Source organism: Ranitomeya variabilis, chromosome 1 (assembly GCF_051348905.1).
Source record: "Ranitomeya variabilis isolate aRanVar5 chromosome 1, aRanVar5.hap1, whole genome shotgun sequence".
Classification (NCBI taxonomy): domain Eukaryota; kingdom Metazoa; phylum Chordata; class Amphibia; order Anura; family Dendrobatidae; genus Ranitomeya; species Ranitomeya variabilis.
The window spans coordinates 557,340,109-557,353,275 of NC_135232.1; the positions used below are offsets into that span (position 1 = coordinate 557,340,109).

The 13,167-nt window shown below is 54.8% G+C and overlaps 1 protein-coding gene across 12 annotated transcripts in view; it reads right to left on the bottom strand.

Moving 5' to 3' along the window:
* Positions 1–13,167, bottom strand: part of ADAM15 (ADAM metallopeptidase domain 15) — a 41,376-nt gene that overhangs the window by 9,218 nt on the left and 18,991 nt on the right. The window contains exons 13-22 of one of the 12 annotated variants that reach the window (XM_077256100.1): positions 4,127–4,219; positions 3,848–4,043; positions 3,662–3,770; positions 3,389–3,584; positions 3,157–3,234; positions 1,839–1,950; positions 1,618–1,762; positions 1,453–1,549; positions 1,121–1,198; positions 878–952 (exon numbers count right to left, since the gene is read on the bottom strand). In XM_077256100.1, coding sequence (XP_077112215.1) covers positions 878–952; positions 1,121–1,198; positions 1,453–1,549; positions 1,618–1,762; positions 1,839–1,950; positions 3,157–3,234; positions 3,389–3,584; positions 3,662–3,770; positions 3,848–4,043; positions 4,127–4,219 — 1,179 coding nt within the window. Of the gene's footprint in view, positions 1–877; positions 953–1,120; positions 1,199–1,452; positions 1,550–1,617; positions 1,763–1,838; positions 1,951–3,156; positions 3,235–3,388; positions 3,585–3,661; positions 3,771–3,847; positions 4,044–4,126; positions 4,220–13,167 lie in introns of those variants that run through there. The other 11 variants (XR_013213735.1, XR_013213737.1, XM_077256109.1 and 8 more) reach the window with 11 other exon arrangements.

Sequence of the window (13,167 nt, forward strand, 5' to 3'; positions counted from 1 at the left end):
CATAAAGGGACAGTGGTCAGAATTGTAAAAATTGGCCCGGTCATTAAAGTGCAAACCACCCTCGGGGCTTAAAGGGGTTAATATAGAGCTGAGATCAGATGAAGAGACATGTGAGGATTATATAGAGCCACGATCACATGTAGAAGAGACGTGTGAGGTTAATATAGAGCCGCGATCACATGTAGAAGAGACGTGTGAGGTTAATATAGGGCCACGATCACATGTGGAAGAGACGAGTGAGGATTATATAGAGCCACGATCACATGAAGAAGAGACGTGTGAGGATTATATAGAGCCGTGATCACATGAATAAGAGACGTGTGAGGATTATATAGAGCCGTGATGACATGAAGAGACGTGTGAGGATTATATAGCGCCACAATTTATATGAAGAAGAGAAGTGAGGATTATATAGATCTGCGATCACATGAAGAAGAGTCCTGCGCGGATTATATAGAGCCATGAACACAAAGAAGAGACGAGTGAGAATTATACAGGGCCGTGATCACATGAAGAAGAGACATGTGAGGATTATATAAAGCCGCAATCACATGAGACGTGTGAAGATTAGTTGCTGTAGGGAATCCATGAGGCTGATGATTATGTCTTGGTAGTCTCCATGGTTTGTAGATCTTGGGGTACGTGCCTTCCTTTATATTGTCTTCTTCCTGCTCACTAATCGGTTAGCACGTGGCCATGTTCTCTTTTTTCTATCGCAGTTATCTGCCACATCTTCTCTATATACATGGTATAGGTTCACCCCCACATCTCTGGCCATACGTCCCCTGCGTATCATCTGCCTCTTACACTGGATACACATTAAGCCTCCCTTTCTCAGGTTCCCCTGCCCAGGTGTACACAGCACCCTGCCGGTTACCTGGGCCCGACGTGGGAGAGGATCCTCAGGAAGGGGCCGAGTTGGGGCAGGTGGCCTGTCCTGAGCAGCAGCAGCCTGGATGAAGAAAGCGGTGAGAATGACTTACAGCCATGCAGAAAGACTGAGCCGGGCAATGAGAGGCACTTACGTGCCGTAGACGGAGGTTATACAGAAGCAGCATGCAGGTACAGAAGCTCCGCAGAGAACCGGGCCACCAGGACACACCGCACTCCCCTACATTACCTGGCAATGCTTCTGCACAGGGTCAGGCGGCAGAGGCTTGGATGGAGGGTCGGGCCGCTCTTGGCCGTCAGTATCAGACTAAGCAACACATGGAGACAGATGGACAGGATGGGAGGACACAAAGACAGATTGGATGGAGGTAGAGAAGAGTCAGACATTAATATCGTGCCAGGTTAGTCGTTAGGGTGAACACGTATAGAACATGACAAGTACATGCATGGCTAGCAGTGTAACTACTATGACCGAGACTCCCAGGAAGGGTGTAGATGATGAGTTGTTCCCCTCTGCTCCTGCCATCCCTACAGGACGGAGCAGCGTCTACTCCTCCTCACCTGGGGCCCCGCGGACATCAGCTGCATCTCTGTACTCTGCGTCCTGTGAGGCGGTGGCGGGCGCTGGGGTCGGGGCTGGGAGCTTGTCAAGGTCACCCTGGAGAGAAGGAGGTACAGATTGGGGGCGGCACACATACAGAGTATATGTGTATACAGTATCCTCACCTGTACTGACATTTCCCGCTCTGGGGGAAGATATTTCCGAGCCTCCGCTGTATTGGTCCGCGCTTCCAGTAACAGAAGAGGAGGAGGGTGAGGAGGAGAATGACCAGGATAACCAGGACCACTGTGCTGGAAAATGAGCTGCGGGCTGGACACAGAAAGCATAAATACAGATCCTGATAATAATGGAGGACGAACTGCTCAAAGAACAGACAGAACCTCACCATCCTCCAGGGCCACCGGACCACTGTCCACACTGCCACCATAGCCAGACGAGCCGCACAGCGGAGGAGCCCAGCCTGGGGAGCAGTGACAGTTCCCATTACTGTTACATACCTGCAATCAGAGGAGGAGTGAGGAGGACGGTGCCTGACGGGTGGGACGGATGGCGACACGAGGGGGACAGGGGCAGTCGGCGACGAGAGGACGGTAAGAGAGCGGTCGGAGAAACTGATGGAAGGTGACATGAGCAGAACGGATGAGGGTGGCAGAAAGGAGGGAAAAAGTGACACGAGGGCATTCGGTGACACGGTGGGGGACTGACATGGGAGCTCGGCGACACGGTGAGGACTGACTAGGGCGCACGGCGACATGGGGAAAACTGGTGAGGGCACTCGACGACATGGGGGGGGGGGGGGAAGAACTGACGAGGACATTTGGTGATACGGGGGGGACTGACGAGGGCGCTCGGAGACACGGGTGGGGGAGGAGAGAGGATTGACAATGGTGGATTAAGGCGGGAGGATACAATGGGGGAGCGAATTGTGACACGGGAGGACAGACGAGGCCGAAAGGTGATATCGAAAGGGGGAGAGGGAGCATTGACAAGAGTGGCCTAAGACAGAAGGTAACAAGGAGGGGAGCAGATGGTGATACGGCGAGGACGGAAGGCCACACGAGAAGGACGAACGAGGGTTAATGCGATTCTGGAGGGGAAGGAGAGAGGATTGACAATGGTGGGAGGTTACAATGGGGGGATTGGACAGTGACAGAGAGAACGGACGAGGGCGGAAGGTGATACAGGGAGGAAGGAAGGCGACAGAAGGAGGACAGACGAGGGTGGTCAAAGATGGGGAGGATGGACGATGGTGGAAGGCGACACGGGTAGAATGGAATAAAGCGGATAGTGACACGAAGAGGATGGACGAGGGCAAAAGGTGATACCGGAACGGGGAGGGAGAGAGGATTGACAAGGGTGGCCTAAGACAGGAGGGTGACAATGAGGGAATGTGACAGTGAAATGATGAGGATGAGGGCGGAAGGCGACACGGGGAGGACGAACAAGGGTGGAAGGCGATATTAAAAGAAAGGACGAGAGCAGCAGGTGACACAGGGAGGACTGACGAGGGCGGAACACAGGGAAGAAAGGTGATGACGGAAGTTGACAAGGGTGGACAAGGGAGGATAAAGCCAGGAGGTGACAAGGGGAGGGTGATCGGCGACATAGGGAAAAGGTGAAGAGATGAGGGCAGCCTGTGATAGATGGCTAGAAGACAGTGGCCAGGGACAGAAGGTAATACATGAGGGACCACCATCTCTCACCCCGTGTCCACCACATCGGCTCCGGCACGCCTGGACCTTGAGTTCTGCAGAATCTCGGCACTGCTGATTGACACAAACCTAGAGGAGGAGCAGCAGGAGGCCAGTGATGAGGACGGGCAGAACGGGCATCACAGGAGAAAGTGCAATAAGCACTCCCCCCAGGACCACCCTCTGGTCTCCCCTGTCCTTTGTAGCTGGCACGGCCCAGCGTGGTGCACCCATCTGTACTTACCCTTCCCGGGCCACAGACTGTGCCAGTCTTCACCAGAACAGAGTCCCACACATCATCCTCCAGATTAACGTAGGTGCCCTGACAGGAGTTCTCCGTCCCATTCACTGAAAGCTTGATGGGAATGATCTCCGCATTGGCACCCAGTAGGGGGCGTTGTCTGCCGCCGACACAATGAATGCTGCCACAGAGGACGTTCCTGCAGAGATGCACAGATTAGCTGTGGGCGATCAGCAGTTGTCAGCCACTGTGGGGACCTGCATCAGGCGGGCATACCTGGAGACACAGGGCAGGTAGGAGCCGTTTAATGTCCGGCCACAATTTCCATATTTATCTCCTCTCACATTCACTAAAGCAAAGCAGGAAGCGGATGCTGGATATGACCCTGCAGGAACAGGAAAAGCACCCCCATCATTCTCCACAGCCCTCCAGCCGTGACTCCCCAATACTACTCATCCTTACCTGGGCCCCACAGATCCTGGCACTGTTTGTGGAGACTTTGGCACTCCCCCAAGTAGCAGTGCGCCCCTCTAGTGGCACAGGGCTCCCCGTCCTGCAGGTAGACATTGGCGGGGCAGTGGGGAGATGCGCCATCGCAGTACTCTGGGAGATCGCACTCTCCCCATGCCTGACGACACAGAGTTCCAGGGGGCTTCACCTGCGGAGTACAGTGACATGACACTAGTCAACGGAGCCTGGGCACAGACATGTTGTACCCAGAGAAGAGGGATGGTGGCTTACCATACACTGCTTGCAGCACAGGCCATCAGAGGCACACTCAGCCCCGGGCATCAGCTGGCAGCTGCTAGCATTACAGCACGGGTCCACGCACTCCTGCGGGCAGAGGGGCACCGATCACACAAGATATGGACAGCAGACAGGATGGGATTGCCACAGAGGGAGCTACGGAGGAGGTCTAAGCAAGGGCCACAAAGGGAGGGACAGACAGGGCCACAGAGAAAGAGATGGAGGGACAGAGCAGGAAACAGAGGGATGGGGCAGCCACAAAGGGAAAGATGGAAAAACAGGGCCACAGAGGGAGGGACAAAAAAGGCTGAGAACAGGAGGGAGGGAGGGACGGACAGGGCAAAAAGGGAGAGATTGATGGACAGGGCCACAGAGAGAGGGAGGGACAGACGGGAACACAAGGAGGGAGGGACGGACGGACATAGAAGAAGGGAGGGACGGACGGACGAGAACAGAAGGAGGGAGGGACGGACGGGAACACAAGGAGGGAGGGACGGACGGGAACAGAAGGAGGGAGGGACGGACGGGAACAGAAGGAGGGAGGGATGGACGGAAGGACACACAAGGAGGGAGGGACGGACGGGGCCAGGAACAGAAGGAGGGAGGGACGGATGGGGCCAGGAACAGAAGGAGGGAGGGACGGACGGACGGGGCCAGGAACAGAAGAAGGGAGGGAGGGACAGGGCCGGAAACAGAAGGAGGGAGGGACGGACGGAAACACAAGGAGGGAGGGATGGACGAACGGGGCCAGAAACACAAGGAGGGAGGGACGGATGGAGGGAGGGGAACACAAGAAGTGAAGGAGGTACGACGGGCCGGGAACAGAAGGAGGGAGGGAGGGACGGAGCCGGAAACAGAAGGAGGGACGGACGGACGAGGCCGAGAACAGAAGGAGGGACGGGCGGACGGAAACACAAGGAGGGAGGGAGGGGCGGATGGAAACACAAGGAGGGAGGGAGGGATGGACGGAAACACAAGGAAGGAGGGAGGGACGAAACACAAGGAAGGAGGGAGGGGCGGATGGAAACACAAGGAGGGAGGGACGGATGGGGCCGGAGACACAAGGATGGAGGGAGGGGAACACAAGGAGTGAAGGAGGTACGACGGGCCGGGAACAGAAGGAGGGAGGGAGGGACGGAGCCGGAAACAGAAGGAGGGACGGACGGACGGACGAGGCCGAGAACAGAAGGAGGGACGGGCGGACGGAAACACAAGGAGGGAGGGAGGGGCGGATGGAAACACAAGGAGGGAGGGATGGACGGAAACACAAGGAGGGAGGGATGGACGGAAACACAAGGAAGGAGGGAGGGACGAAACACAAGGAGGGAGGGAGGGGCGGATGGAAACACAAGGAGGGAAACACAAGGAGGGAGGGAGGGGCGGATGGAAACACAAGGAGGGAAACACAAGGAGGGAGAGACGGACGGGGCCGGAAACACAAGGAGGGAGGGAGGGACAGACGGAAACACAAGGAGGGAGGGATGGACGGAAACACAAGGAAGGAGGGAGGGACGAAAACACAAGGAAGGAGGGAGGGACGAAACACAAGGAGGGAGGGACGGGACGGAAACACAAGGAGGGAGGGACGGACGGGGCTGGAAACACAAGAAGGGAGGGACGGACGGGGCTGGAAACACAAGAAGGGAGGGACGGACGGGGCTGGAAACACAAGAAGGGAGGGATGGACGGGGCCATAAACACAAGAAGGGAGGCATGGACGGACGTAAACACAAGGAGGGAGAGACGACGGGGCCGGAAACACGAGGGAGGGACGGGGCCAGAAACACAAGGTGGGAGGGACGGGGCCAGAAACACAAGGCGGGAGGGACGGGGCCAGAAACACAAGGCGGGAGGGAGAGACGGACGGGGCAGGAAACACAAGGAGGGAGGGACGGGAACAGAAGGAGGGAGAGAGAGACGGACGGAAACACAGGGAGGGACAGACAGAAACACAAGGAGGGAGGGACGGATGGGGCCGGGAATAGGAGGGAGGAATGGACGGGGCCAGGAACAGAAGGAGGGAGGGATGGACGGGGCCGGGAACAGGAGGGACGGATGGAAACACAAGGAGGGAGGGACGGGAACACAAGGAGGGAGGGACAGACGGGAACAGAAGGAGGGAGGGACGGACACACAAGGAGGGAGGAAGGGACGGGGCCAGGAACAGAAGGAAGGAGGGACGGACGGGGCCTGGAACAGAAGGAAGGAGGGACGGACGGGGCCAGGAACAGAAGAAGGGAGGGAGGGACACGGCCGGAAACAGAAGAAGGGAGGGAGGGACAGGGCCGGAAACAGAAGGAGGGAGGGAGGGACGGACGGACGAGGCCGGGAACAGAAGGAGGGAGGGAGGGACGGACAGAAACACAAGGAGGGAGGGAGGGGCGGACGGAAACACAAGGAGGGATGGACGTAAACACAAGGAGGGAGGGAGGGATGGACGAACGGGGCCAGAAACACAAGGAGGGAGGGACGGACGGGGCCTGAAACACAAGGAGGGAGGGACGGACGGGAACACAAGGAAGGAGGGAGGTACGACGGGCCGGGAACAGAAGGAGGGAGGGAGAGACGGGGCCGGAAACAGGAGGGAGGGCCGGACGGACGAGGCCGGGAACAGAAGGAGGGCCGGACGGACGAGGCCGGGAACAGAAGGAGGGCCGGACGGACGAGGCCGGGAACAGAAGGAGGGCCGGACGGACGAGGCCGGGAACAGAAGGAGGGCCGGACGGACGAGGCCGGGAACAGAAGGAGGGCCGGACGGACGAGGCCGGGAACAGAAGGAGGGCCGGACGGACGAGGCCGGGAACAGAAGGAGGGCCGGACGGACGAGGCCGGGAACAGAAGGAGGGCCGGACGGACGAGGCCGGGAACAGAAGGAGGGCCGGACGGACGAGGCCGGGAACAGAAGGAGGGCCGGACGGACGAGGCCGGGAACAGAAGGAGGGCCGGACGGACGAGGCCGGGAACAGAAGGAGGGCCGGACGGACGAGGCCGGGAACAGAAGGAGGGCCGGACGGACGAGGCCGGGAACAGAAGGAGGGCCGGACGGACGAGGCCGGGAACAGCAGGAGGGCCGGACGGACGAGGCCGGGAACAGAAGGAGGGCCGGACGGACGAGGCCGGGAACAAAAGGAGGGAGGGACGGAAACAAGGAGGGAGGGAGAGACGGGGCCGGAAACAGGAGGGAGGGCCGGACGGACGAGGCCGGGAACAGAAGGAGGGCCGGACGGACGAGGCCGGGAACAGAAGGAGGGCCGGACGGACGAGGCCGGGAACAGAAGGAGGGCCGGACGGACGAGGCCGGGAACAGAAGGAGGGCCGGACGGACGAGGCCGGGAACAGAAGGAGGGCCGGACGGACGAGGCCGGGAACAGAAGGAGGGCCGGACGGACGAGGCCGGGAACAGAAGGAGGGCCGGACGGACGAGGCCGGGAACAGAAGGAGGGCCGGACGGACGAGGCCGGGAACAAAAGGAGGGAGGGACGGAAACAAGGAGGGAGGGAGGGACTAAACACAAGGAGGGAGGGAGGGACGAAACACAAGGAGGGAGGGAGGGACGAAACACAAGGAGGGAGGGAGGGACGAAACACAAGGAGGGAGGGACGAAACACAAGGAGGGAGGGAGGGACTAAACACAAGGAGGGAGGGAGGGACGAAACACAAGGAGGGAGGGAGGGACGAAACACAAGGAGGGAGGGAGGGACGAAACACAAGGAGGGAGGGAGGGACGAAACACAAGGAGGGAGGGAGGGACGAAACACAAGGAGGGAGGGAGGGACGAAACACAAGGAGGGAGGGAGGGACGAAACACAAGGAGGGAGGGAGGGACAAAACACAAGGAGGGAGGGAGGGACAAAACACAAGGAGGGAGGGAGGGACAAAACACAAGGAGGGAGGGAGGGAGGGACAGGGCTGCAAACACAAGAAGGGAGGGATGGACGGGGCCGGAAACACAAGAAGGGAGGGATGGACGGGGTCGGAAACACAAGGAGGGAGGGAGGGACGGACGTAAACACAAGGAGGGAGGGACGGACGGAGCCGGAAACACAAGGAGGGACGGGGCCAGAAGGAGAGAGAGACGGACGGAAACATAGGGAGGGAGGGACGGATGGGACCGGGAATAGGAGGGAGGAACGGACGGGGTCGGGAACAAAAGGAGGGACGGATGGACGGGGCCGGGAACAGGAGGGACAGACGGAAAAACAAGGAGGGAGGGATGGACGGGAACACAAGGAGGGAGGGACGGACGGGAACACAAGGAGGGAGGAAGGGACGGGGCCAGGAACAGAAGGAGGGAGGGATGGACGGGGCCAGGAACAGAAGGAGGGAGGGACGGACGGGGCCAGGAACAGAAGGAGGGAGGGAGGGACGGACAGGGCCAGGAACAGAAGGAGGGACGGACGGACGGACGAGGCTGGGAACAGAAGGAGGGAGGGACGGACGGACAGAAACACAAGGAGGGAGGGGCGGACGGAAACACAAGGAGGGAGGGAGGGACGGAAACACAAGGAGGGAGGGAGGGATGGACGAACGGGGCCAGAAACACAAGGAGGGAGGGACGGACGGGAACACAAGGAAGGAGGGAGATACGACGGGCCGGGAACAGAAGGAGGGAGGGAGGGATGGGGCCGGAAATAGGAGGGAGGGACGGACGAGGCCGGGAACAGGAGGGACGGATGGACGAGGCCGGGAACAGAAGGAGGGAGGGACGGACGGACAGAAACACAAGGAGGGAGGGAGGGGCGGACGGAAACACAAGGAGGGAGGGAGGGACGGAAACACAAGGAGGGAGGGAGGGATGGACGAACGGGGCCAGAAACACAAGGAGGGAGGGACGGACGGGAACACAAGGAAGGAGGGAGGGATGGGAACATAAGGAGTGAGGGAGATACGACGGGCCGGAAATAGGAGGGAGGGACGGACGAGGCCGGGAACAGGAGGGACGGATGGACGAGGCCGGGAACAGAAGGAGGGAGGGACGGACGGACGGACGGAAACACAAGGAGGCAGGGACGGACGTAAACACAAGGAGGCAGGGGCGGACGGAAACACAAGGAGGGATGGACGTAAACAAGGAGGGAGGGAGGGATGGAAACACAAGGAGGGAGGAACGGACGGGGCCGGAAACACAAGGAGGGAGGGACGAACACAAAGGACGGGTCCGGGAACAGAAGGAGGGACGGACGGGGTCGGGAACAGAAGGAGTGAGGGACGGACAGGGCCGGGAACAGAAGGAGGGAGGGACGGGGCCGGAAACACAAGGAGGGAGAGACTGACGGGGCCAGAAACACAAGGAGGGAGGAAAGGGAACAGGAGGGAGGGACGGATGGAAACACAAAGAGGGAGGGACGGATGGGGCCGGGAATAGAAGGGAGGAACAGATGGGGCTGGGAACAGAAGGAGGGAGGGACGGACGGAAACACAAGGAGGAAGGGATGGACGGAAACACAAGGAGGGAGGGCCTGACGGGGCCGGGAACAGAATGAGGGAGGGACGGACGGACGGGGCTGGGAACAGAAGGAGGGAGGGGCGGATGGAAACACAAGGAGGGAGGGAGGGATGGATGGAAACACAAGGAGGGAGAGAGGGACGGACGGGGCCGGAAACACAAGGAGGGAGGGAGGGAGGGAGGGACGGATGGAGACTAGGAGGGAGGGATCAACGGAAACACAAGGGAGGGACGAAACACAAGGAGGGAGGGAGGGACGAAACACAAGGAGGGAGGGTCGAAACACAAGGAGGGAGGGAGGGTCGGACCAGGGCTGTGGAGTCGGAGTCCATTTTGGTGGAGTCAGTCGGTATAAAATGGACCGACTCCTAAAATATATAATAAATTGGGTACAGTAGTTCAATGCAGTTTGTGGGAAATATTTTTTTCATAAAAATTTGGGAAAGTTATGAAATGTTCTATAAATGTCTGTCCTATTCCTGATTTAAGGTCTAGACTTTTAGCCGAGATGAATCTATGCTGCAGTTTATGTTCAAGATACGTAGTGAAGCTCCTCCTCTACAGATAAAGGGCAAAAAAAAACACAGGGAACGAAAGCCTACATTAATCTCAGAATTTCTAAATATCTAAACTTTCAATAAACTGCATAAATCAATAGTCCAGTATATGCTGTCTCTGAATGCTTGATGTTTTAGTTTGTTTTTCCTCTTATATCATATTTGGAGAAATTAGCTGCTCTGATGACTTTCATACACTATACATAGAATATAAGGGGAAAAAATATTTTCAAACATCTGAAATTCGAAAATACAGTAACAGGATCGATGAGGACATATATTTGTGTGTGTGTGTGTGTGTGTGTGTGTGTGTGTGTGTGTGTGTGTGTGTGTGTGTGTGTGTGTGTGTGTGTGTGTGTGTGTTCTGGAATGTGATTCAGCACAGATATTACTACAGAAGAACAGCAAAATGATTCTTCACAAGTAGATGATCTTGTTGAAGCTGCTCCACACCTCTTTCCTATTCATCACATGCGCTGTGTTGCGCACACGCTGCAGCTGGCAACAAGAGATAGTCTGCAAGAGGGGCATGCTGGAACTCTGATTAGCAAAGTGAGGAAATTGGCTATTGCTGCCAGAACTCCTAAAATTGATTCCATCTTGAAGAGACGTGCTGGAAAAGGCACAATTGTGGATCAAGCCACTCAGTGGGGCAGCACCTATTTAATGATTGAGCGATTGCTTGAGCTGAAACCCTTCCTTGTAGATATGGCAAACCCTCAGGTAACACTATGTGAAGGTCAATGGACATAGGTGGCTGAATTGAAGGAATTGCTTCATCACCCATTTACAGTGACTATAAAGTTACAAGCTAAGGATTTAACTCCAGGCAGTTTTATGAAGCAGTGGAAGAACTTGTTGTTTTGCCTGTCTCAAAGAGGAGGTTTAATCACAGATGGCATTGCTGCTTCAATGAGAGAGACACTGCAATTAGAAAATAATCTTCTGGCAGCTGTTTATGTGGACCCAAGTCATCATATATTGCTGGATGATCAACAGCATACTAAAGGAAAAGAAGCTTTGATTGAGGTAGCAGTAAGGATGAGTGGGCCAAGAGCAAGAGAACTCGGGTCCTGCCAGTGCTGTTGCTGCTGCCGTTCCTTCATCCTCATCAGATGAGGAGTTTAATTTTGACAAGTATTTGGACAACATGGAGCAGGAAAAGCGTTGCTGCAGGGAAAAAGATTCCACTCTCATAGAAAACAGATTGACCATATTTCAGCAAAATTTTTCACTTGCTCTCAAAGAAGTAGATAGAAGAGTTCAATCGTTCATCAAAACTGACTGTGCAAGAAGTAATTCCTTTATACCCTGTGTCATGATAATGTAAAAATGCCATGTTCTAAGTAATTTTTTAGAAGGTACCATGGTTTTAAAACCATAATACTTGATTCACTTCATTGTTTCCACATGACAATCATACAATTCCACTTGCTTTTATTACCGAGTTTGAACCGGACATTGCCCTCCAACGGGTCACAGTAGTGATCTCAGAACAGACAGGTTTATCATAATTTACTGGCTATACTTTTCATTCTGTTTAAGGATATGGTATGTTTTATTTTTAGGTTGCGAAGCGGCTATTTAATAACATAACTTGGTGATATATGCTCTCTTCAAGATATATGTATGCCCATATGCCTGTCCTTCCCCCATTGTATAGGGGTCCTTTCTTCTTTTTCAGGTATAGATACTAAGTGACCGATACTATGCTTATACCTACTCATTCATATACCAATTTCCTGTACCCTGAATGTCCGAGAAACGAATTACTGCTTACCCGCATTACATAGCAAGGTCATGTCTGGTCTTAATAGAATACTAGTCGCAAAACAAGATCAATGGTAATTCCGTCGTCGCTATACGAGGTTGCATCCTGGAGCTACGGTGGATATGAATGTTCCATAACTCCCTAAGTCCCTCTGAGAAAGTAGGAGTGCATTACATAGCTCCGCCCACTCAGTCATGTCACTACCAGGGGCTATAAGACCGTGAGAGCTCATTTTTTACTAGCCTTTGACCAGGAAGCTAGCTGAGAGATGCTCTGTAATGCATCTTGATGTATCGCCCCTCCCCCACACCGCATGTTCTGCTATGAAATGACATAAGGAACTGTAAGTTGATTTTCACCATTAATCCCTTTTTATTTGTAACTGTCGGTACATACGATACTTGTCTACTTTTATAATATCTTTTTATACTTTTGTAAACACTGCCTACCTTTTTGGAGTAAAATATATAAAATTACTAGCTTTGTTTCTCCTTGCTCTATAATGTACTGTCACGTCCTCTGAAGTGAATTACGCTACTAAATTGGGTTGGCTCCTGACCCCTTAATTCAGAGAGCTGGTGGCAGCGGATTTGTCCTGCGCGTTTGGGAAACCTGGCAGCGACGGACGGCGTTGATAATTATTGTTCCCGCCTGAGTGGGAGTAGTTATATCGCCCTTGCTGCAGTGTGCCCATTAGCCAGTACAAAAGTAAGGCAGCCTTTCTGGTGACTAATTATTCTAGGTGCAGTACCCTGTCTGACCTGAGAGCAAGGGAGGCACCAGAGAGCTGCAAGTTCCAAACCGGAAATGGAAAGTGGTATATAGATAAATCCCCTTCAGAAAAGAACTGGGGCAACCAAACAACCCCGATTCATGACATATTAGTGTGAGCGGTGGGGATGATAAAAATATCCTCCCTGTGATTCGTGACACCCTGAAAGTGTTAGAGATGTTGCCCATGTGGTTACTGCTTTGCCACCAACCCAAGTTAGTGTAGAGAGGTTGTTCTCTAGCCTTAAAATAGTTAGGTCAGATTTGAGGTCATCTATAAAGGAGGATCTGATGGAGGCGATACTATTTCTCAGAACAAATTCATAGACTGCACAAATGCTATTCAGTACCTTTTTGTTGAAAACTGTTTTTTTCCACTTGCTGCAAAGTGTATAATAAATTGTAAATATGCAAATTTTTTTTGTTCTAAAGTTGTATTCCAATAAATATATTTTATGTTCTATCTAAATGGCTTGATAATTGTATCATA